Here is a 26,256-nt window from a genome sequence, read left to right as displayed (position 1 = left end):
CAGTTCTGAGCACACCAGCTTGACTCTCTGGGTTCTGAGCCTCTGGTTAAGAGGTGAGGCCTGGTTTTCAGGGCAGGTCTTGTTGGCCCTGGAGATCCAGCTGACAGGACTCGGGAAGGGTGGGGCCCAGGGCTTTCCTTTAATTCAGGACAGAGGGAGCTGAGAGAGTTGGTGCTGGGCTGTTAGCCCAGTGGAGCAGACAATGCAATTCAGAGTCATCAGCCTGTGTTCCCACACGCTCCACCGGCCGCTCACGAGACCACTTTCTGGCCAGACCTGGCAGTGCCGGTGATGATGCTGCTGACATGATAAGGGATAGTGTGAGGGGCTGATGAGATTTGGCGAGGGCAGGCAGTAAGGGGTAAAAAGGAAGTCACCAAGGAGGGCCACCCCAAATGAGCTCTCTGTCTCTGTCTCTGTCTCTCTCTGTCTCTGTCTCTGTCTCTCTCTGTCTCTGTCTCTATCTCTCTCTGTCTCTTTCTCTCTCTGTCTGTCTCTGTCTCTGTCTCTGTCTCTGTCTCTGTCTCTGTCTCTGTCTCTCTCTCTCTCTCTCTCTCTCTCTCTCTCTCTGTCTCTCTCTCTGTCTGTCTCTGTCTCTGTCTCTGTCTCTGTCTCTGTCTCTGTCTCTGTCTCTCTCTCTCTCTCTCTCTCTCTCTCTCTCTCTCTCTCTCTCTCTGCTTGCCCTCCCCACCTTCCTCTGCAATCCCAGGGAGGTCCCTGATCCACTCCAGTGTTCCCTGTGGTGGTGGTGTGCCTCTTGCCTGCTTTCACACCTGGCTCTCACTATCCTCCCTGCCCCCCCCTTCCCTGGCTAATTCCCTTTGACCTTAAAATCATTCTCTGGGAACACCCAAAGACTCTGTTGGTGGCTTTAGCCAGCTCCTCAGCCAACTGAGTCCCTCGGCTTCCCTGCTGATATCTTTCTCAGGGTCACGCCCTCTTACCTCAGGACAAGTGGCACTTGAGGCTGGCTGTCCATCTGCGTTTTCTGACAGCCACTGGTGTCTTCTAAGTACCCCTGAATGTCCCCAGTGGGGCCTTAGAGATCAGCCCTGCTGAACTGGCATTCCTCTAGGGCCAGCCATGACCCTCCAGCCCCTCTATGAGCCATCTCTCCAGCTGGAGGACACCACTACACAGACTCTCGGCTGCCATGTAAAACAGTTTTGAATCGTGGAGGATGTCATCTAGAACTTTCAAGGAAATAACTTTTATCGTGCATTTCCTTTATTTCAACTGACAGCGGCTCCACATATATTTTGGTATACAGTGTGATGCTTTGCAATGCATAAACCCAGAGGATAATCATCATCAAATCAGGGGAAATTAACATATACATCACCTTGGGCACTTACCGTTCCTTCATGGTAGGAATATTCAAAATTCCCTCCCCTGGCTGTCTTGAAATATGCAATTGCATTTTTTTTTAAACCACAGTCACCCTGCTGGGCAGTTGGACACATGGTTCATTCTTCCCAACACACTGACCAGCCTCTCCCTGTGGTCCCTCCCACAACCTTCCCTTCTCTGATAATCCCTGTTCTGTGTTTGACTCTGAGACAGACTTTTCTGGACTCCACATATGACTGGGATCCAGTTGTATACAGCTTCCTGGGCCTGGCTTATTTCACTTGATACAGTCTCTGCCCACCACACCCCACCCCTGCACCCCCGGTGGAATTTTGTCTTTTTTATGGCTGTGTAGTATTCCATTGTATTTGCATGCTATATCTTCTTTGTCCACTCATTTGCGGATGAAACAGACAGAGTCCATATCCTGGCTTTGTCCACTCATTTGCGGATGAAATGGACAGAGTCCATATCCCGAGCAGTACTGCATTGGTCATGGAAATGCCACCTCTTGGACATGTCAATCCCATCTCCTTCTTCATGTGTACATATGCAGTAGGTTGCTGGGTCCTATTGAAGGTCTATTTTTAGCATTTAAAGGGCCAGCCACATCATCATTTTCCATTATTACAGTACTGGTCTATGCACCACCCACAGCAGTGTGTGTGTGTGTGGGGGGGGGGGGGATCCTCTTCTCTCCATTTCTTTACCACTACTTCCTATTATGTGTCTTTTTAATAACCATTGGTTTGTTGTTGTTCTTGTTGTTGTTTTCCCGAGACAGGGTTTCTCTGTGTAGCCCTGGATGTCCTGGAACTCACTCTGTGACCAGGTTGGCCTCAAACTCAGAAATCTGCCTGTCTCTGCCTCCCAAGTGCTGGGATTAAAGGTGTGCACCACCAACGCCCGGCTAATAACCATTGTTTTAACTAGAGCAAGGTGGCAGCTGGCTGTGGCTCTGCCCGCACTCCTTGACAATCAGAGGCACTCATTATTTTTCTATGTGCCTATTGGCCATTTGCATATCACCCTTTGAAAACATCCATTCTGGGCTTTTTGCCTCCTGGGACTCCTGAGGGTCTTTTCTCCATCACACGGGGTACAGGTGGATGCAGATGGGGAGGGGGAGAGGGGCTGAATGCACGTGGGAGGAGGGATACACTTTGAGTTGGGCTGGTTGGGGTTCTTGGGGGGGCATGGTATTTCACACCTGAGCCTGCTTCCTCTGTCTCTTCATGGGGTGATGGGGCGGTGGTAGGGAAGAATGTGTAATTACAGTGTGGACAACCAAGTGTCTCTGAGCAGTGGTCACTGTTTGACACACTGGGGACCAAAGTCTGTGTTCCCCTTATTACAGCTTTCCCTTCATGTAGAGATGGGAGCTGTGTCCTCCCAGGTTCCTGAAACCTCTGGAAAGGTGACTCTTCCTCAGGAAAGCCAGAGGGCCAGGGGTAACCCATTGTTGTCTTGTGACATTTCGACTGACAGCCCCCAGAATCCAGATTCCTTGGGCTGAAACTCCGCTGTCATCCTAGAGCCTCACACATGCCAGGGGTACCCCACACTAGGGACGTCACGTGTTGAGAAGGAAGACAGCTTCCCTCCTGTCCAGCAGTGGGACTAAACAGGTGACATGAGTCATCTGGGCTTCCATGTGACTTGGATACAACCGATTGTTATGACGGATCCATTTCCCGAACAGCAGAGAAATGCTCACACGTGTGTGAGTGCGTGCGAGTGTATGTGAGTGTGTATGCATATGTATCTATGCAGAGTGCACAATCCCTGGGAGTAAATGATGATGGGAGCAAAGGCTGGAACAGGGGCATGATACCCTGTGGACCTGGGCATCTGTTCAAAGACTCTTCCTCACAGCAAACAACTTGCAAAGGGGAGCCTTGGGTGTGGAACTCACCATCAAGGGTGTGTCCCCACTAGACAAACAGGGATAGGCAAGGGCCCCATTGGATGGTGCCCAGCACCGAGCAGGGACCACAACAGTTGTCTTAGCTACATCTGGGCAGCCACCCATTGGTGGGCACTTCCCATAATCCAGGCTCTGTCCCGACACATCACACCTCACACACCTTCTGCAGGGAGGTCTCCCGCTTGCTCCATTTGCAGACTAGGAACTCGACTAAGGTCACATGGCTAGTGTAGAACTGAGTTGATCCCATGTGGCCAGCCTCCTGAGGGCACAATTGCAGCCTCCTCTAGTCTGCTTTTCCTCTGGAGCCTGAGCCCCTGGAGGGCTCCTTCTGTCAACAGCGGGGCAGTTTCATAAAGAGCAGTCCTTGTTGTAGACTGAAGGCGGGACCCCACACAGATGGCCCTGTGCCTCACTCATGTTCAGAGCTCAAGAATGAACTTAAAGAGGGTACGTGAGGGAGCTAGCTCATGAACATGACCTTTCCTACACGGGGCTCACTCCAAGCCAGTGCCCAGGCCCCACAGCATCCTAGTGAGTGCTACGGTTGCCATGGTGACAGTAGCAGCAGCCAAGTGAGCACCTCACTCAGGTGGCCTTGGCAGCTCCCTGGGTGTAGCTGTTTTTGCCTGCTGGCCTTAGGAGCTTGGAAGAAAATCACACAGAGCTATGGAAAGTGTGTGTGTGTGTGTGTGTGTGTGTGTGTGTGTTAGCATAGCGTGCTGGGGAAGGTCCCCAGACTTCTTTGAGTGTGTCCCAGTTAGTGGTGTTTGTCAGTAGACTTATTGGAAAAGGTGCTGAGTGTCTCAGGTTCAGAGGACAGTGAGGCCCTAAGTGGCTGGGTGAGGGGATGAATCTGAACATGCTGGGGTCAGAAGCCCTAGTACTCCAACCCAAACCGTAGCAAGTTGCTCAGCAAGAGGTGCTCTGTTTTCTGAATGATTTATGGCGAAATCTTACAAAGATCAAAATTGAATCATATTCGATTAAACATTTCATAGGCTTCTTTATTGGAAAGAATAAATGGATATGAAAATCTGGAGTGACGGGAAGCTGGCGCTGGGGCCTGGGGATGCCAGGGCCTATGCGAATTGAGGAGGGACAGGGGAGGACCAGTCCCTGTAGATCCATGGAGTCCTGGCTTCATCCCACCGCAGTCCTGTCTGGTCAGCTCTGCTGTGAGGACCTGGTAAGGACTCCTCCAAAGAATGTGCCCCTAACACCAAGCAAAAGTGGGCCAAGGAAGAATGAATGAGAACACACACTCCTATGAATGAGTGAATGCATGAATGAATGAATGAATGAATGTGAGCATGTACTCCTATGAATGAATGAATGAATGAATGAATGAGAGAGTACACAGTCCCTTGTTTCCTCTAATAAGCTACACACAGTCCCTTATTTCCAGTAGCAAATGGCCTGGTGATAGCCATCTCTGCGTCTCCTAGTACCCTTTCCTCTTTACACAAACACTGCCATACCCACCAGTCTGCCACGTGGGAGAAGCATCAGGCAGGAGCATGTGGGAAGGCATTCGCAGAGCTGAGGCCAGGTCCAGATTCCAAAGCCACGTAGAGGCGAGTCCTGCAGTGGCTGAGAGACCCTGAGGGACTCCTGGCTGGCAGCCCACTGACTGCATGAGCAGGCTGGAAACAACCCCTGTCCTGCAGCCTTAAAGACAGAAGGAGAAGCCATCTCCCCTAGACTTTCCATTGTTGGTGCCTTGAAGTGGAGACAGGGAAGGGCAGGGAAGCTTGGGCATTACTTCTTTCCCTGCATCAGAGTCAGGACAGCTTAAACCAAGCAAGCAGTTGTCCCAAGGCAGAATGTCTCCTCATTTCATCTTCACATGGGGTCGATGCCAGTGTTAGCCCTGTTTACAACTGAGGTACAGAGAGGTAAGTGGTCCGGGATCACACAAGAGCATCAGCCCTCCTCTCCCCGACTGCTTTCCCTCTTCAGCCTTCCCATCTGTGAACAGTGTTGCCTGATGTGACCTCAGAGGCCTGATTTGGGGGAAGATCAGTGTGGGTTCCTTCCAAACTGCAGCTTTATTCAGCCGGAGTGCCTGGCTTGTAACATCTGAGCCCACAGTACCAAGCTCAGGTCTGGCCACAGGATAGCCCATCCTAGGGACTGCAGAACTGTGAATGGATGCAGCAGAGCTGGGAATGAATGAGCCAACTGGTTGACAAGGCTCACAGCCTGGCGCAGGGCCGTAAAGAACGGACAGTAGTCTCCCAGGGCTGCCCTAGAAGGCCTAAGGAACAGGTACTCATTCATACAGATCAGAATATGCCAGCATGTGCTATCACAGGTGGACAATGACAAAAAGTTCTTGTTCCCTGGGAGTTCATAGGCCAGACAGGTAGAGGAGTCACACCGAGAAGCCAGAAGAGGGACTACTGCCTGTGGGTCAGGGAGAGTTGGCTGGGCCATCAGCAGAGCTCTGCCGGAGGAGAGGATGGCTGGGTAGGGAGTGTGGGAGATGAGAGCAGAGAGGAAGCCAGGGGATGAGAGATCAGAGCAAGAAGGAGCATGTGTGAAGCCCAGGGAAGCTGAGGGAAGCAGGGTGGGCACAGTGTGAAAGCAGAGAAGCAGGAAGCCTGGTTGGTAGGGGAGACGCAGAGACTTCGGGGCCTCGGCAGGAGGCCAGAAGGGCTCATGTATAATTTCTGTGAGTAGTTTAAATAAGTGTCTTTAATTTAGTAAGAACTTAGAATATTCTTTAAAGTTGAATTATGTTTTAACATATTCATCATTTCTTTTTCTTTCTTTCTTTCTTTTTTTTTTTTTAATAAAGCAAACCCTTATTGCCGTAGAAAGTCAGGATGGAATGACTAGGCTAGACAGAACAAAACCATAGAATAAACAGAAGGCAGGCCAATGAGATGGCTCAGCAGGGGAAGGAAGGCCCTTGCCTCACAAACCAGACTGGCTGGGTTCGATCCCGAGTGTAAAGGTAGAAAGAGCTGATTTCATAAAATTGTCGCTGACCTCCACATGCACACTTTGACATGTGTACCTTTATACACACTAAACACTAGTAGTAATAATACAAATTTTAAATTTTAAAAATAGTACAAAGGAACCCATACCTACTGGGTCCTGTCTGGATTTTGCCCACTTTGGAAGGCTCTGTGCTAAAGGAAAACGGGCCTGGTGTGGCCCAGTTGGTAGAGAGCTTGCCCAGCATGCTCCAACCCTGTCTTTGAGCCCCAGCCCTATATAAGCCAGCTGCAGTAAACGCTGCAAGCAGTACTCTGGAGGTTGAAGGGGCAGGGAATCAGAAATCTAAAGTTATCTTTGGTCACAGTGGGAATTCAAGGTCAACCTAGGCTATCTGAGACCCTGTCTCAAACAAACAAACAAACAAACAAACATTTTTTTTCTTTTTACAAAGAAAAATAGCATTCAGTATTAAAATTTGCCAGCACCGAAAGGAGACTTTCCCCTGACTCAGAGACAGCTGGGTGGAACCCAGAGAGGGCGCTGTAATCTGTTTGTGATTCAGTTTCTACCCCTGGCAGAGACTACTGAGTTTGTCCCCCTGGAGAGCAGTGTATGCCTTGACTCTACACCCCTCTGTCAGTCCATCATGGGCTCTCGGCTTCTGTCTTGCAGGGAATACCAACAGCATCTTTGCCCTGGACTACATCAGTGGAGCTCTCACCCTGAATGGCCTGCTGGACCGGGAGAACCCCCTGTACAGTCACGGCTTCATCCTGACAGTGAAGGTGAGGCCCACCCTCTGGATGCCACACCTTCTAGACCACTGAGGAACCTGAGACTATCCCCAGCAGTCCGGAGGATAGTCAGGAGGGGGATGGGTGCTTATAAACGCAGGTCTGCCCCACCCTTCACACACACTACCAATGTCTGTCCTGACTGGAGCTTCAATGTCCCTTTTAGGGGTGATGTTTCCCCAGTTTATCAAACAGCAGGCTGTAAGGGAAGAGGTAGGAGCTGGGGTTCCTACCTGGAAGGTGTGGACAAGCTGCCAGCGCCGGGCCTTGCAGCTACCTGCCACTTGTGGCCAGTTTGAATTGAAATCAATGGCTTGCCGAGCCATTCCCTGGGAAGGCTATTGAGGGAATGGATCCTGGTGGGGTGGGGAGGGAGGCAGGGTACCAGGGGCTGCCAAGCCTCAGGCATATATCAGTGGGAGAAGGGACAAATATAGGCCAGGGGCCTTGAGAAAGATCTGCATGAAGGTGAGGGCACAGCTAGGCCTTGCGTGGACCCCCGTTGGCCTTGAAAAAGCCCAAGTCAGCTGTTGGTGTCTGGGTTCTCGTGGCTCACCAGCTCCTTCCTTTCTACGTGTTCAGGTGTGAGCCAGCCCAGGAGATACATAAACAAAGGGTCCCCCATGTGCACTAGCCCCAGACCTTCTTCATAGTCTGCTCCCTCTCAAGAGGGCCAAGGGGTCTGTTCCAGAGGAAGAGAGCCCATCCCTCCACCCAGTACCACCACCACCTCACCTGATGCCCTCTGAATTCTGTGTTCCCACCTTCATACAAAATGTTAGGTGACTGTGCCATTGGGCTGGGCATGTCTCTCTCTGTGCATGGTAGCAGACAGTCTACCCAGGTCTCCCTTGGAGTATCTGGAGCAGTAAATTGGGGGGTCAGAACTGGGAAATTGGTACTTGGGGACCTGAGGCATCTTTAGGTCCTTTCGGCATCTCACTCAGATCTTCCCAGGCCCAGTGATGTTGGGACCACAGTGGGGACTCAGTTAAGTCTTGATCTGTCAGTAGCATACACAAAGCGCTTTATTTTATCATTTTCCAAGCCAAATGGACTCTCTCTGCACCCCTCAGTGGGTGATATCTGTCTAGTCCTCCTGCCCCCCTCCTTGATGGTTCCAGAAGCCCATCACCTAAGTTTGAAACTTCTGGTACAAATTACCCCACCTCTGTGATCCTCAGCATCTTTGTCTGTTCCATGAATGCAGACAGTGGAATCCTCTGCCTGGGGCCATGGTGGGGATTTCATGGGGGGGGGGGGGTTATACCGACACACATGACAGTGCTGAGAACATCCCCAGTGGGTAAGAGCTGTTCCTGTGACTGTGGACACCTTCCTCTGTCTGCAGGGCACTGAGCTGAATGATGACCGTACTCCGTCAGATGCCACCGTCACCACGACCTTCAACATCCTGGTTATTGACATCAATGACAATGCCCCAGAGTTCAACAGCTCTGAGTATAGTGTGGCCATTACAGAGCTGGCACAGGTCGGCTTTGCTCTCCCTCTCTTCATCCAGGTGGTGGACAAGGATGAGGTGAGTGATGGAGCTCGCAGCCCATCTGCACTTACTGCCTGCCTGGTCTAGGCAGCACTAGCAGGGGGGGCAGGGGTCTGTGCAGCACTAGCAGGGGGACCAGGTATCTGTGCTGCACTAGCAGGGGGGGCAGGGGTCTGTGCAGCACTAGCAGGGGGACCAGGTATCTGTGCTGCACTAGCAGGGGGACCAGGGGTCTGTGCAGCACTAGCAGGGGGACCAGGGGTCTAGGCAGCACTAGCAGGGGGACCAGGGGTCTAGGCAGCACTAGCAGGAGGACCAGGAGTCTCTGACTCCTGCTTTTGATATAATAGTTACCCCTTCCTCACTCACATGGGGACATGCCTTCCTCATCTCATCAACTCCTGAGGCCTAAGGATGTTTAAAAGCAGTTCTAGCATTTTCTCACATTCCAGTGGTTCATACTGTACCCTCTGGAGTGTCCGCAATGTAGCACACACATATGGGCACACATGCATGACACACAGTCCCTATACATGCATGATACATGATATACACATATATATCATACACACACACCATACACACAAATGCATCATACACACCATACATACACATGTTCTACACACAAGCACATGTATGACACACACATGCATGACACACAAATACGTACATGACATATACATGTGTGACACACACATGCATCATACACATTATGCACATACATCACACACATAGACATCACACATGTGTATCACACACCATATACATACAAGCATCACACATATATATCATATACGCTAACACATGTATCACACACAAACCATACCCACATATGTGCTACACACACACACACACACACACATATATATATATATACCCGCACATACCAACACAGGCATCACATACATACATACCACACACATGCATAAAACATACCATACACACACATCCATCACACACACAGACACCAACACATACCACAAACATGCATGACAATACCATACAAACCACACACATACACACAATGTGCATGTGAACCTCAGTGCAGAGTCTAGTCCAGGTTTCTGTGGATTAATATACCTAAGGAACAAGAAATGCCCATATCTGTGTAGCATCCAGGGTCTAGAGCTCATGGACCATGAGTGATCAGCTGAAGGGGGGGGGGCCCTGGGGGGAGGAGTCTTGAACTGAGCCAAGCCATCCAGGAAAACTGGTGGCCCACAGAGGCCCAGAGGCAAGAACCTGCAAGCAGATGGCAGAAGAGGCAATGCAGGGTTTGGGCTGAGGTAGAAGCAAGCGAGCTGAGACACTTATACTTGATCTTGGAGGTAGCACAGGCTCTGTCGCTAAGGGACTTGAGGTTAAGCCCCTCTTGACCAGCTCTGTGGCCGAGGGGACATTAATGACCCTTTCAGAAATTCCCCATGCTCAGGTAGGTGTTCAGGAAGAAAGAAACTGTATCTGTCCAACTCTACTGTAGCAACAAGTTAGCCCTCAGGCACAGGCTGATTCTGGCAGGTTGCCTGCTCGAAGTACTTAGTCTGAGTGGGCACTGGAGAACTCAGTCAGCAGCTTCATAGGTGCAAAAGGATGAAGGAAGGCTGTAGGGCAGAGACAAACTCCGCTGTCTTAGAATGCCCTGAGCCTGCTTGCCACTGGCTGGTCAGCCATAGTGAGTCTCTGGTCCCTCCCTTACTACCTGAAGGCTTTGGAACATGGGGAAAGAGCTAAACCCATGTCTATCCCAGAGGCCAGGATCCCTGCGGAGGAAAAGGAACATGCACAGGACTTGGCCACCTTCTGCTCCCAACGCTGCAGCTCCCCAGTGCAGACAGCCCTGACCCTACACAGGTGTCTAAGAGTCAGAGAGGCCCCCCTCACCTTGAGGGCCTCTGCAGGCTGCAAGCCTGCTGCAGTGTGTGCCAGGATGCTGCTTTGAGTAGTTTTCTGTTGCTGTGATAAAAGCATCTGACAAGACAACTCAAGGAAGGAAGGAAGGAAGAAAGGAAGGAAGAAGGGTTTCTTTGGGCTCACAGTGTGAGGGCGGGTCCTAATGGCTGTAAGAGAAAGGCAACATTGTATCTGAGGTCAGGGAAACAAAAACAGATGAAAACTGGTACTCGGCTCACTTTCTCCTTTGTAGCCAGTAAATCCCTCCCATCAGGTTAATGATGAAGATTGACCGTCCTGTGGTGGGTGGGTATTGGATCCCAATCTACCTTTAGTGGACACTCCACCTAACACAACCACGGACAGGACCTGAAGCCAAGGGCACTTAGAGCAACAGAGGCTGTCCCTGTCCTCTGTCATTTTTCTCCACAGAGGTGACCTTGTCTCTGATAATCAAGGGCTTGCTTCCACTCAGGGTGCTGCTCTTCCAGGGCCCTGTGACACACAGAGTACTAACAAGGACAGGCAGACCAGAGACACCCCCCCCCCAGAGGCCATCAGCCCACCCTCTTGTCTCCCTTGGACTCCACTGGTGGTCAGGCTCAACGCTCAGAGAGAGGGGTACAAGCCTCACTTCTGATATGGATGTTTGACGCTGTCTCTCCTTCTACCCTCAGAACCCTGAGGGGCTCAGGTCTGGCCAGAGAGCAGCATCCAAGGCCAGGACTCTCTGGTTCTAAGGAAGAACACTGTGACCCCGGCTAAGAGCTTAGGCACACAGGACAGGAAGAGGAGGTACCAGCTGCAGCGCAGTGTCTAGAATTGGGAGCAGGACACACTTCTTAAAACAACAAGGCAACTAACTGTCTGAGCGACCGTCTTGCTGTGTTCTTGTTCCAGCATTTATGTCTGAGTTCAAATCTGGCATTGAGTTTGCAGCAGAAAAACATTTTCATTAAGCCAATTATTCTAGTATTTATTCATTTAGTGGGGATAGGATACACTGGCCTGTATCTGTAAGTCAGAGGACAGCTTTGGGAAGTCAGTTCTTCCTTGAAGAATATGGGCTCCAATCATGAAACTCAGGTCATCAGCCTTGGTGGCAAGCACCTTTTACCGGCTAAGCCATCTCTCCTGCTAAACTGAGAACATTTGAATGCAGGAAGAGGACATAGGGAGAGCTCAGGCCTCATGTCCAAGGCTCTACAGAACCACAGGCATTCGTGGGCTGTCCCCACAACTGTGGTCATATGGTAATGAGTGTGCCAGCCTCCCTGATCTTCACTGGATATCCCACTGGTGGGTCTGGAGGCTGTAGGGTCTACAGGATGCAAGACAGGTTTAGTCAGCAGGTCTCCAATGCCTCACACCCTATCCAGAGAAATGCATTGCTCAATATCTGCCCCATAGATGCTAAGCACAGCCAGAAGGTGGTCATGGGCTCCTTCCCAGTTGGGTTCCAGAGGCTGCCTGGGCAGGCTGACCTCAATAGTGTGTGGTGATGAAGTCGGAAAGGGTAGCAGAAAGCAGGTGACCTCTGGGGAAATTTGTGGCAGTAGTGCCTCCTTAGGATGCTGACTTATCTCAGAAGAGCTAAGATGTACCACCAGTGCCCCCAGATCCCAGATTCTGTAGAGCCTGCCACCGTGCCTCGGGCTCTCGTGTGCTAAGCCCCACAATGCAGGGGCTAGAAAGAGGCCCTTGCTCTTCCCAAGGACTCGCAGCTTTGGTCTCCAGGGAGTGTCTCCTTTTGCCAGGCTATAGAACATTCACAGAAAGCAAAGAAGGAGCTGCAGAGTCAGGGGCAGCCAGGGTTTTTTGTCCTATATAACAGTTGAGATGCCAAATAGATGGCTGGGAGGCAGTGGGGTGAGTACTGGAGAAATGAAGGTTGAAGGCCAGCCTTGGTGGGACCCATCTCTGATTCAAATTAAAGACTGTGGCACAGTCACTCTCTGCACCTCTGCAGTTTCAACTGTCCCACGCCCAGAGCTCTGGGGATGCTGCAGTAGATAAGCAGAGAAGTGTCCACTCATTCCCAGCCCAGGCTTTCTCTGGGCTAGCCTGCAGTCTCAGGCCTCTCCTTCAGCTGAGGGTTCCTTGGAAGCCAGCCGTTTCTGCTTAACTCAACCACTCTTCCACACAGACCCAAGGAGGCTGCCTGTGTGGACTGTTTGTGTGGGTATCTTCCTCTGGAGCAGTAAACCAACAAAGGGGTGTTGTGAGACACCCCCACCCACACACCCCGCTTCACCTAATCTGTCTAGATGCTGTCTCTCCTACTCCGCTCTTTTGCAGGAACCTTGCCAGTTGACCTGCAGAGAAAGTGACAGCAGACTGTCACTTTCTTCGTTTTTTTTTCCAAAGAACCCTTAGCCCCCACCCCCCACCCACTCTTTTGGTTGTTTGGTTGGTTTGGTTTGGTTGTGAGTCTTAATGTGGTTGTTGGGAATTGAATTTAGGACCTCTGCTCATTCCAGTCAACCCTGCTTGCTCTGTCCCAAAGATTTATTTATTATTATAAGTACATTGCTGCTGTCTTCAGACACACCAGAAGAGGGCATCAGATCTCATTACGGATGGTTGTAAGCCACCATGTGGTTGCTGGGATTTGAACTCAGGACCTCTGGAAGAGCAGTTAGTGCTCTTGCCCGCTGAGCCATCTCGCAAGTCCTTAGTTTCATATTTTTATGTTTGAGAAAGAGTCTCGCTATGTAGCTCTATGGCCTAGAACCAGTGATTCCCCCTACTTCTGCACCTAGGGGGCTAAAACTATAGGGGTGGGTCAGTGCTCCTCTAAGTCATCTCAGAGCTCTCAGAGTGCAGCTCTGCTGTTCTGTGGACAGTGTCCTTCAGTGCCCTGACAAACCCATCAGGCCCTGAGTCACACACAGCTTGTTCTTAGGGATTTATTAGCTATTCTTCTCTTTGCTGTGACAAAACACCGGATTAAAGCAACTTAAGGAAGGGTTTATTGTGGCTCAGGGTTGGAGGATACAGAGAAGTTATGGTGGCAGGAGCCTCAGGAAGTGGTCACAGTCAGGAAGCAGAGTGGGATGAAGGCTGGCTGGTGCTCAGCTCTTCATTCAGTGTAAGATACTACTGCCCCAATGAGTGAGAATCTTCCCCCTCACAGAGATGTCCTCACAGGCACACCCAGAACCTTGTCTCCTAGTTGATTCTGGACCTTGCCATGTTGACAATATTAATGACCACAGTGATAGAAATCTGTGATTTAAAGTGGGGATGTCGCTCATAGGTAGGACACTTGCCTGCTAGCCATGGCATCTTTGCTCTGCTCCTTACCTGAGGTGTGAGTCCATCTGTGCCTAGCATCGCCTCTGGGACCCATATGAGCTGGGACACACAGCCCTTTGGGTCTTGGGAGATTGCCCAGTAAATAAACAACTTACGTAGCAATTATGAGCACCACATGGCAGCTCACAGCTCTTTGTAACTCCAGTTCCAAGGGATCTGGTGCCCTCTTCTGGCCTCCTCAGGCAACTGGCACACACACACATAACACACACATACACATACACACGGTACATATACTTACATGTAGGCAAAATATCTAAACACATGAAATAAAAATGTAAAAGAGCCTTTAAAGCAAAGCAAAATAAAAAACAAAACCCCAGACCAAGCAGCGCAAGCTTGTCGTCCTAGTGCTGAAGAGACAGACAGGAGGACTCTGGGGCTCTCTCAGGCCAGCCAGCCTAGGAAAATCAGTGTGCTTCAGGTTCAGTGGGACACTCTGACTAAAAATAACATGATCAGGCCAGGCAGTGGTGGCATATGCCTTTAATCCCAGCACTTGGGAGGCAGAGGCAGGCAGATTTCTGAGTGTGAGACCAGCCTGGTCTACAGAGTGAGTTCCAGGACAACCAGGGCTACACAGAGAAACCCTGTCTTGAAAAACCAAAAATTAAAAAAATAACATGATCAGCAACTGAAGAAAGTACCTGGCATCAACCTATGGCCTCTACACACGTGTACATACAGACATGTGTGCATGGCCACATACACATGCACACGTGCGCGCATACACACACACACACACACACACACGCACGCACGCACGCACACGCACACAATCCTTGTATCTTTTTCTCCTCTTGAGGCAGGTTTATTGACGCTAATGTTGATCTTGAACTTGAGATCTCAGCCATCTTCTACCACACCTGGCTTTAACTCGGTGGACCCGAGTACCCATCACAGGAGGAAGACAGGGTGTGGAGGCTTCCAGTGGCCCATGTCATATACCCTCTTGTATTAGCTGGACCTGGTGCCTCTGTGGCTCCCCCTGACCTCCTCCCAGGCAACCCCTGCCTTTCTACATTTGGTGCCATCCAGGGTACTCACACTGGTAGGATAAGAGAGCCACCAGGTTCAAGGTCAAAAGGACCCTGAAGCAAAGTTGCTCTTCCATCCCTGGCTCTGCCCCTTTGGCCCTGGATGGCCTCAGAGTGACAACAGAAACTTCATGGAACTGCTGTGAGGGAAAGTTAGAACAGAACCTGCCTCAACCCCTTCTACCCACGAGGTAAGCCCAGGCTGTGTTGTTTGCCCTTGCCAGGAAAGAAAGATTCAGAGAGGTTAAGGGGCTTGCCCAAGGTCACATAACAAATAGATTATAGTTTGGGTGGAATTTGACCTTGAACTCCTGATTCTGCATTTCTCACTTGTGCCTCGGGCTCCTTGGTTGGAGATATAGCTGCCCCATATCTCAAAATCCTATTTACATCCAACTCTGCTTTGAAATAGCAATACATGGCAGGCATCTTTGCCTCTAAATATACTTGCTGCATGAATTCCAAAGCAGATAGATGACTACACAGCCCCTTTAAAATACCCAGTTAACTGTTTCAAAACAGTCAGTTGACTTGGTATCCCCTTTATTTTATTTTATACAATTAAAAACACTCCAATAGAGCCGGGCGTGGTGATGCACGCCTTTAATCCCAGCACTCAGGAAGCAGAGGCAGGCGGATTTCTGAGTTTGAGGCTAGCCTGGTCTACAAAGTGAGTTCCAGGACAGCCAGGACTATACAGAGAAACCCTGTCTCGAGAAAAACAAACAAACAAACAAAACCAAAAAACAAAAACACATTCCAATAGGATAGAGATGTGGCCGCATTGGTAGAGTAAGTGACTGGCGTACTCGAGGCCCTGGGTTCAGTCCTCAACAGCTCAGACACCAGGAAATGTGGTAGTGCAGGCCTGTAGTCTCAGAGGATCAGAAGTTCCAGGTCAGCCCCAGCTACACAGAGGGTTTGAGGCCAGCCTGGGTTAGAGATCCTGTCCAAAAAAAAAAAATATATATATATAGATAGATAGATAGATAGATAGATAGATAGATAGATAGATAGATAGATAAGATCGGCGGGTTTCAGTAGGTTTCTAGGAAGGATCTGTAGCATTAAAAAAAGAAAAGAATGAGCAAGGCAGAAGGAGGTGGTGGCACACGCCTTTAAGCCCAGCTCTCAGAAGGCAGAGGCAAGCAGATCTCTGTGAGTTCAAGGGCAGCCTAGTCTACAGAGTGAATTTCAGGATAGCCAAGGCTACACAGATAAACTCTGTCTCAAAGAAACCAACAGCAAAAAAAGGGGGGGGGAATAAGCAAGTCTGTGCTTCACTGGGAGCCCCCATTTTCAGTACCTGCAACCCCCCCCCCCGTGTCTCTCCCCCTCCCCTTCTGCCTCCCCCACCCCTACCAGGCTTTTTGGTTTTGGTTCTTTTGGCCCCGCAGGCTCTCTGGTGTAAGTCCAGTCAGCATCCTCAGCATGTCTCTGCATACCTGGGTGAAGCCAAGACACCTTGGTCCCTGTCACACATTCAACTGACAGACCATCACTCAGACCGCTGTTTCTCTGGGCTCTGTGTGATAGATAGTATCTCCCCAACACATTGTTTGTTTGTGGTGAACACATTAGGCACACCCCCGCCTCTTTAGAAACTAACCCTAGCTACCCTGAATTTGATTGTCTAAGTCACTTATTTAGGAGCAAAGAGAAGGAATGTGAGACCAGGTTACCAATGGTAGGCATGGACTCTCTGTGAGGGTGTGGCCATCCACTGTCTAGCCACACCCTCCCCAACCCTTCTAGGCAAATAACTAAGACGGAGCTGTCAATCACCATGAAGTTTGAAGGGAGTAGGAGATGATATCTCCAGTTCTGTCTCCTATCCAGTGCCCCCAACCCCCTCCACTGCCTCCCACACAGAGCTATGAGAAGGAGCCGGGGAGAGGCCTCAGGTCCAGGGAGAAACCATGGCAGCAACTTCTGCTTCCGGAGTCATGGTCCCTCCCCCAAGACGGAGGTTCTCCGGGTAGATATCCATCGCCTGCAGAGCCTATCAGCTCTAGAAGGGGATGCCCCAGGAGCAGGGCAACCCCGTCTGCGTTTCCCATTAATTTCTCTCTGGATGCCTTTGTGAAGTCTCTTCTTGCTGCGATTGTGATTATTGGGATTTTTTTTTTTTTCCTGGCTTTGGCTGCATTCTCCAATCCCCGCCCTGTGATTCCTCCCAGATCGCAAAGCTCCAGCCCTCCCTGAGAACCAGAGGGTGGCCTGGTGTGACTCAGATACCTCCTCACTTAAGTGTCATCACAGATGTAATTAGCATGTGATTTGCACTGGTCCCTGCCTAGTTGGGAGTGGGGACAAGTGATATACCCGCTGGGAAACACTGGTTCCAGAGTGTTGTCCCCCTTCCCCTGTCAGAACACACCTAAGATCCCTGAGCTGCAGAGGCGGGGGAAGGGGGGTAGTTCCCTTTACATCTGTTTTCCAGGCAGACCCTTTCCCATGATCCTCCATGCCCAAACCTGAGCAGACCCAGTGGGAAGTAGTGAGACTTATTTTATCTGAAAAGTCACATCCCTAAAACAGCACTTGGTCTTCTGAAAGCACTGGTGGGATCAGAAGCAACTGGCAAACCTTGTCCCCCACCCTTAGGCTATCTGTTGCCTGGCTCATGCCTCCCATGATGCCCCGTCCCCCTGGCCCATTCTCTCTGGAACAATGTCTTTTTCCCACGCTCCCCTCCCTGCCCAGTTCATTCACACTGTTCATCTCACACATGACGTTGCTGCTCCCTTTGGGCAGCCTCAGCTCCCAACATGGGTAACTGAAGAAACAGAACGAGGCAGGCAGGTGGCAGTTCAGATGCTGGAGCTGCTGAGGAAGGGACGTTGCAAACTCAAGTCACCCAATACTTTGGCTCTACTTTAATTTGGGATTGGGGGTGGTGATCGAGATAGGGTTTCTCTTGCTGTCCTGGAACGCACTCTGTAGACCAGGCTAGCCTCGAACTTCACAAAGATCCACCTACCTCTGCCTCCCAGGTGCTGGGATTAAAGCCACATGCCACAATCACCCCAACTAAATTAAACTTTTTAAAAAGGGCCAGGGATGCCACTGGGCTAGAGAGACTGTCCAGTCTGTGGGAGGCTCTGAGTTCAGTCCCTAACATTGCAGGATGAATGAGTCAATAGGAAAACAGCACAGCAGGGAATACAAAGATAACTTGGAGAAAAGGAAGCTGGGGCCAGGGTTGTAGCTCTCTTGGTAATATGCTTGCCTAGCATGTAGGAAGCCCTGGGTTCGATCCCCAGTGCTGCAGAAAGCAGCTCCAGTGGCTAGGAGCTGGGAGCAGGAGGAACAGGAGGAACAGGAGGAGCATAAGTTCAAGGCCACCCTCTGTTAGGTAAGAAGTTAGCAATTTGGGGGCCTGCTCGGGGGGGGGGGAGGAGTGATTGTATGTGCAAGTGTGCGTGCGTGCGTGCGTGCGTGCGTGTGTGTGTGTGTGTGTGTGTTATGATGTTAGGGTGCTCCAGAGAAAGGGGGCTCCTCTCTGCTCTCTGCTAAGATGTCATTGAAAGAGAGACCTCTGCAGTGAAAACATTTAGTGGAAGGATATTATTATAGGCAGAAGAAAGCCTGAAGGTATGGCTCTGAGGCAGGAGCATGCCTCTCTGTCAAGGAAGAGGATGTACTCAGTCCCAGCACTGGGGAGGCAGAGACAGGAGGTTTCCGGAGCTTGCTGGCTAGCCAGCCTGGCTGAATTAGTAAACTTCAGATTCAGTGAGGGCTTGTGTCTCAGAACTTACAGTGGAGAGCAGTTGAGGACACCTGGTGTGGTCCTCTGCATGTACGTTCATGTGCACACATAGCCACATCCATGTACTCACATATGTCACATGTGCACACAGGCGCATGCACACAGAGGTAAAGATGGCAGCATTAGGGGACAATCAGGTATATTCAAGGGTATTGTCCTGAGAGACACTGGCTACCAGATGATACAGTCTGTGTGACTCTGTGACATTCCCAAAGAACACAGGAGCTCTGTGACTGACAGCAGGGGTTACAAAGACTTAGAACAAGGCAGGGATCTTTATTTTGGGGGGGTAGGGATAGGAGAATTGTTTGGGGCCCTAGCTTAGTGGAGGGGAGATAGGAACCTATACGTGCATTGTTATTTATAGAACAAAAACTGTTATACCACATGCTAACTTATGAAGTATTGCAGATATCCCCATCCCCCCAAAAATCACGAGATGAGAGGAGTCACCATCAAGTGTACCTTTAGGGCTTCTAGACTAGATGACACCACCCCCTTCCTCAATGTTTTCAATCAGCAATCCTGTAGTATGCATATGATAGACAGGCATCTCTGGTTCAAGCTTGACGGGCAACCCATAGCCAGGTGGGGAAACTGAGTCAGACAAACCAGAACAAAGAAGGGACAGAGGTTGCAGGACTGAACCACACGGAACACAGGACACGTGCTGCACTGGGTCCCAAGGGCACAGACTCTGTGCTCAGAAATCAGAGGAGGAGGAGGGGAAAGAAAGAAGGAGGGAGGGAGGGAGGGAGGAAGGGAAGGAGGGAGGGAGAGAAGAGGGAGGGAGATGTGAGGGAGGAAAGGGGGAAGAGGAAGGAAGATAGGAGGGAAGGAAGGAAGGATGCCTTAAGACAACAGACTGAAGGTCAGGTGTAGCTAGCCTATGAGAGATTCCCACAATGCACTTGACCATGGGCTGCAAACTGGGAACTGTTCATTTAAACACACCTCCATTGGCCTCTGTGTGAGTACATTATGACTCCCAGAAGAGCTGGGTCAGGCAGAGGGAGGTGTGCTCGCACAGGTGAGGAGCACCTGCCGCCTCCCGCAGCACTACACCCATCCGGGATGAAAATGATGGCTCTCTAGTGTTCTTCCCTCAAAGTGCCAGCTGCCAGTCGGATTGAATTAGATTTCACAGGCTTGTGCTGGTTTTTTTTTTTTTTCTCCCAATACGTGGAATTCACCAGCAAATTACTCTTAAAGAGGGAAAATCAATCATTTGGAGCGGAGATAAGCTGAAGGCGAGGCAGCCTGGGATTGATCCCATCTGTGCAGGCGTGTGTGGAATTCGATGGGTAACCTGGGGCACCAAGGAGAAGAGAGGAGAGATGAAAGGAGAGAGAGGCTCTTAGTCCAGTCCGTCTGGGCCAGAGTAACCAGGGGGCTCACATGTCTCCTTGTGGAGACAGGACAGTCTAAGACCAATGAGCTGGAGGATTTGGTTGCATGGCAAGAGACACTTCGTGGTTTATAGATGGTCATCTTCTCCCTGTATCCACACAAAGCAGAAAGGGTAAGGGTGGCCCTGGGGTTCCTTTCATATGTGCCATCAGGAGCTGGCATCCTGATCAGGAAGATTCCACCCACACACCCAAACCACCTCCCAGAGGCCTGCCCTCCTTTGAGATTAGGGTTTTGATATGGGCATGGGCGTGGAGTGGCGAGTGACCCTGAATGTCTATGGTTTCAGACAGGAAGCGAAGGGACAGGAAGGGGAACAGAGAGTGGGAGAGGAGACGAGAGAGACAGAGGGTGGGAGGAAACGCTTCAGTCAGAGGACATCAAGTAGTTCATGTTTGTGGGTGCGTAGGAGAAGCCCCCAAAGCAAAAGTACCATTTTACAGACTGGGAAACTGAGGCACAGGAAAAGATCTTCCCCTCTCACACAGCAATGGGTGGTAGCTCCAGAAAATACATACTCTCAGCTTTAGGTTTGTCCGCTTGGAGGCCCAAACCTGAAAAGGCAAGACTTGGGGTGAGAGGAGACCCAGAAAGAGGGCAGTAGCCTTGGCTCTGTGGGGAGAAAGGGGACCCTCTGAGCTGTTGGGGGCCAGACAGACCTAGAACTCAGGAAAGGTCAGTGGGATCCAACTGCTGACCATGGGAGACATTTGACCCAAGGACCCCAAGGGGAGCTGGAGACAGAGTCGGCGAGCACCACTGGGTTCTGGTGCTTTCTGGACTTGGTCATCCAGACGAGCCTCGGGGTGCAGTGGGCGTTTGGCCCAGGGCAGCAGGGACAGAAGTCTAGGGTGGGAGGGAGAAGCGGCTGACTCTAAGGGAGAGGGGGAGGGGGTCTCCTCCCTGCCAAGGCCACTTCACCAAGTCTGATTGGGATTAATTAAGCGGAAGATGGGACAAAGGAGTGATAAAGAACACAGCTTGTCAGCTTTGATTTTCTGCCACTCAATAGCATGGATGAGCTCAACAAACAGCAAGAGGATGGAGCCCTGCAGTCCATGCTGAGGGTGGGAGTGGATGGATGGTCCCTGCATCCTTCACATCCATTGTGGGTCCCCCTCTGCCTGCCCCTCCCTGCCCTAGCCAAGGTCTCAACTCTGCCCACCTCCAGAGTCCCTCCCCTCTCACCCCATGCCTACTAGAACTCTGGAAATGGCTTTCCTAGATGAGCGTCTGTCCAGGCAGCTACCAGGATGTCACAGTTTGTCCTCAGTATTCTGCCTGGTGGACAGCACTTCTCCCTCCACCAACCCCATTTTGCAGACAAGGAAGGCAGGTCTAATGGGAAAAAAATCATTTGCGTGAAACTGCAGATCTAAGGAGGGAGATGCCTCGGGTCTGACTGCTCAGGGCATCTAAATTTCGTCTGTGGTGTATGCATGTGCAAAGGCATATATGTGGAAGCCAGAGGTTTCCCTTGGGGGCTTTCTTTCCACCTTATTGTTTGAGACAGACTCTCTCATTACTTGTAGCTTATGAATTCTGACTGATCAGCAAACCCCAGAAATCTTTCTGCCCCTGCCCCTGCCCCTAGTGCTGACATTACAGGAGCACTCTGCACCTGGTGTTTCCATAGGTGCTAGGAATCGAACCCAGGACCTCAGGCTTGCAAAGCAAGTACTTTACTCCCTCAGCCATCTCCCTAGTCCTAATGTTAACAAACATCACTAAACTTCGGTGTTACCCACCAGGTGTATGCTCACAGACTCCCCTGTGGTAGATCTGAGTTCTAGACAGCATTTCTAAAGGGCATGGCACTGACTCTGGGGACCCTCTCTGTACCCCACTTCCTTATCCCAGGCCTCAGCACAGGCTAAAGGGCTCTCACCAGCCCACTGAGCTCCCAGAAGCCTCTGGGAAGAAGGGCTCAGTTCATGTCAGAAAGGGCAGGCTCCATCCACCGCACTCCCTTTAGAGATGGAGATGGAAATGTGCAGACAGAGGGTAGAACCTGGCAAGGATGTTTAGGGGTTGGAGCCCTGAAAACTAAGAGTTTTATTATCATCCTTGGTGTTTTATTATGCTCTTGGTGTTTAGGCCAGGGATGGTAGAAGGGGATTTTGAATATTTATCTCCTACTCAAATACTCCTGGCTGGAGGCTTATTCATGAGGGTGTAACCAAAGCTTGGATTTAGACACTAAATTTTTTTAAATAGTTTCAGAATTGAATCTCTAGATTTTTATGGTCGAAGTAGGCTATAGCCATCCCCTAAGTTTTTAGGGTTACATCTTTAAAAGAGGGAGCATTATAGTGGTCTGAGTTGGGGTTCCGTTGAGGTCCATAAAGAGAAAGGCACATCCTATAACAGAGAAGCCAAGATTCCAGGGAAAGTGAGCCACCAGGTCACTGGCCTGGCACTGCCAGTGACCAACAGCAGAGAGCAAAGAGTCTACTGTGTTACCATAGTAACGCATCTGTGCTTGGGCTAGGGGACTGGTCTGCAGGTCTCAGGCCCTGGAGGAGGCCTGGGCATCAGTAGGGGGATGCATGGAGACCTTCCTCACTCTAGGAACCTGAGTACCTATAGAGGGATGGAGGATGTTCAACAGACCTCAGTTCATGGGCACAAAGCATTGCTGGAGAAGAAGTCAGGCCAACCTTCCCCCACCCAACGCAGGTCCCTTGTCCCTATCTGGTGAGAGCCTTAAGAACCAGCATTTGCCCCATGACCACCCCATGAAAAACTGAGGCGAGCACTTGTCCACTGTGACACAGCACTGGACCCAGTTCCACAGGCTTAGTGGCAAGGGGCAAGGGCAGGGCCTGCTCTGGCCACACCGGGTGGCCCTCCCCTTCCAGAAACTGGGAGTGGGGGCAAGGTGAAGGGAGGTGGCCCAACAGTCTCTGCTGGCAGCTGGCTGATAAGGAACTGCCCTCTGCAGGGGGCCAGAAGGCTGTAGTCACCAAGAGTGATTGGGGAAAGGCAGCAGCGGGGAGCCAGGAATGATTTCAATGTATAACCCTTCCTAAGAGATACATAAAACCAAGCCTGGGAGAGGTCTCCAGCCAGCAGCCCCTGGCTGCCAGGCCTTGGGAGCAGGCTGCAGCTCTTAGAGACCACAGCCCCACCAATCAGCCCTTCTGATCACCTCACGCAGAGTAGAATTTAATCCCCCGCCCTGCAGGCTCCTCTCCACACACACTAGGCTCCCTTTTGATGTTCTTTTTATCTTCCTTTCTAACCAAGTCGCCCTTTAACAACTCTGAAAGTGCCTCCTGTCACCTCCAGCAGCAGGATGGCAGCTCTAATAAAGGGACAAGTGAGAATGGGAGGGTCCTGGTGACTCAACAGGTAGCGAGGACTGGGACTGACACCCTTTCTTTACCACCTGTGGCGTGGGAAGTGGAGGGGGAAACTAAGACTTAAAAGACAGGACAGACCAGAATTCAAATCCTTCCCTGATGGGTGTGTATATTGAATAGCTGTCCTCTCTGTCTCTTGTAGAGGGCCTGGACAAATGTTGATGTCACACAGGTGTGTGTCACACATGTTGAGGCCTAAAGTTGGAAGCTATTGAGACAAAAAGGCTCCCTGGCCAGGGTTGTAGTTAAAAGAGTTTTACACCAAGTCAACAAAACAAGGTGGGTTTCTCTCACACACGCCCATCCCTGCGCAGATGAGTTCCCGCTTGGGTCTGGCAGGAACTGGCCCTCCAGAACGGACAGGGAGAGCATGCGAAATGGGTTAGTAGTGATTCCCAGGTGATTCTGAGAACCTTCAGAATAGCAGCACAGAGTCCTGACAAGTAGGGGCTCAGGCTTGAGCCCCTGGGGGGTAGATCCAGGAGAGGAGATCGGGAGTGGACAGACCTTCGTATCTGAGACCCACAGAAGTCTTGTCAAGAGGCCGGAGAAGGGGCTGGGAAGCTGGTGGGTTAGTAAAGCAAGCGCCTGCCACATATGCACAGGGACTTGAGTTTGATCTCCAGCTCCCACCAAAAAGCCAGGTTTGGTAGCCCAGGATTAAAGTCCTAGTACTGGGAAGGTAGAGGCAGTACCCTGGGGCTCCCTGGCCGGCCAGCCTCACCAAGCTGGCCACACGGGTGAGCCACTGGATCCCCCAGCAAGACTGCATCAGATCACCCTGAGGCACCCGGGGATGAACCCTGAGATGGATGTCTGACCTCTACACCCATGCGCGCAAACAGTCACAGGCACACATGCATCTACACAAGAATACTCCCAAAGACGCGTCAGCCAGGGAGCTACCCTGAGGGTTTACACAAACGCTGTGCTGTGTGGAGCTCATGATGTCCCTCCAAGAGGCTTTTCAGTTCCCGTGGTTGACCTCAGCAACTGGGCACCCCATCTCTCTCTTTGTGCTTCCCGCAACATCCCCTGTTGTTCTATCCCATCGGGCAGATCATTCTAGTTAAGGCTCAAACTTGCTCATGCCTTGGTTGCTGGTTCCCGGTGGCTCTCACATATTGGCACACATTGAGATACCTGGAGAACTGTTACAATGCAGTGCTGGGACCCACTCCAGAGTCTCTGGTTTAATTGACCTAGGAGTAAATGGTCCACGAATGTGCTTTCTAGCCTTTTCCAAAGGAATGGGAATAGCGATACTGTAGAGAACCAGGACCAGACTCTGAGAAAGCCTCTCCTGTACTGATCCTGAATGTTCACCACCCCGTCCCATAGCCCAGACGCCTAGACGGAATAAAAAGGGGGACTGGGGATTCGGCTCAGTTGGCAGAGGGCCAGGCTTGCCTGGCATGAAGCCCTGGGTTAAGTCCCCAGCACTGAATAAACTAGGCATGGTGGCATGCACCCATAATCCCAGAATTGAGGAGGTAGAAGCTGGGGGATCCAGAATTTAAGGTTATCCTCAGCTACATAGCAAGATGAATACCAGCCCGAGATACAGGAGACCCTGATTCAAGGTCATGGGGCAGGATAAAGGACAAACACAGCTGTCTGGGACATTCTCTCTCTGCTTCTTGGCTGGCAAGGCGTGAGTGACTCTGTTCTCCAAACCCTCCCTGCTCTGCTGGACTGAAGGTCCTCAGACTGAGAGGCCTAGCAAAGTGTGCCTCTCTCAGGTCACTTCTGTCAGGCATTCTGTCATAGCAACCAGAAGCCTGTCACCTCTGGTGACGATATTGCTTACCAAGGGACCAACATGCTCCTTACCTGCTGCATCCTGCCACTGTGGTGGGGAAAACCCTATGTCAGAACCCTGCTCCTTTGCCCTGTGGGGCAGGGTGCCCTGAGCTGGAACCCGGGCCTGGGCTCTTTACCAACTGCCACCTTCCAGCCACCCTGAGTAGCTCCAACCTCTCTGAGGGGTCTTCACCTCCACCCTGCCCGCTCCCTCAGGAAGAAGGGTGCGAGGGAGAACTGTGGCCTTGCCTTCATATACCTAGGATGTATGCAAGGCTCCCAGCATGACAAGTGACCAGGGAGACTGATGATGCAATGGGGGATGCTCAGCAGCCTCGAAGAGAACTGAGGAAGGGCTGGGGCAAGGGTTCTACCAGTAAGGTGCCCGTTGAGCAAACACGAGGAATTGAGTTCAAATCCTCAGACTCTATATGCAAAGAAAGCTAGGCACACGGTGGCTTGTGCTTGTAACCTCAGCACTGGGTCAGGAGAGGGAGGGAGACAGGTGGATCCCTGAGGCCAGCCAGCCTAGCCCAGGTGATAAATCTCAGGATCAGTGAATGGTCCCATCTCAAAAATAAAGATGGAATGCAATCGGGGAAAGACATCTGTGGTTGACCTCTGCTCTCTACACATATGTGCACATGTGCAATTGTGTGTGCGTGCGTGCACACTCCCATATACATAGACCTACACTAGCAAACACCTATACCATACAGCACAACACAGACAGAAACACACTAGAGGCAGGGCAAGGCAAATAATCTTCAGACCTCTCAAAGGCTGGGAGCCACACCAGCAGGGAGTGCTCAAAGCTGTCTGTGGCCATCCCCGTCAGCAGTGGCACCTGGGCATGGGTCCCCATGATGGAACTATAAGAGGAGGAAGAATGTGCTTCTGTTTGTGTCTCATGGAGGTATTGATGTCTGTGCACAAAGAAGTCTATCCCTTGGTGTGGGCCTCTTGGGGCAAGGACCTGGGAACAAGGGAGGGGCCACCTTTGGGGAGAAACATGAAACAGTTGGAACAGTTCCTAAGTTTCTGGCTTTCTTCTTCTTCTTCTTCTTCTTCTTCTTCTTCTTCTTCTTCTTCTTCTTCTTCTTCTTCTTCTTCTTCTTCTTCTTCTTCTTCTTC

At 50.9% G+C, this 26,256-nt stretch overlaps 1 protein-coding gene across 1 annotated transcript in view; it reads left to right on the top strand.

Annotated features, from left to right (window-relative positions):
- Cdh23 (cadherin related 23) overlaps positions 1 to 26,256 on the top strand; it is a 382,497-nt gene that overhangs the window by 190,146 nt on the left and 166,095 nt on the right. Inside the window, exons 10-11 of the mRNA XM_029482781.1 lie at positions 6,902 to 7,014; positions 8,375 to 8,563. Coding sequence (XP_029338641.1) covers positions 6,902 to 7,014; positions 8,375 to 8,563 — 302 coding nt within the window. The remainder of the gene's footprint in view (positions 1 to 6,901; positions 7,015 to 8,374; positions 8,564 to 26,256) is intronic.

The sequence above is a fragment of the Mus caroli genome, chromosome 10 (genome assembly GCF_900094665.2).
Source record: "Mus caroli chromosome 10, CAROLI_EIJ_v1.1, whole genome shotgun sequence".
In the NCBI taxonomy this organism is placed as follows: Eukaryota; Metazoa; Chordata; class Mammalia; order Rodentia; family Muridae; genus Mus; species Mus caroli.
The sequence above is the reverse complement of the archived record's forward strand: the minus strand, read 5'-3'. Positions and strand labels throughout refer to the sequence as shown.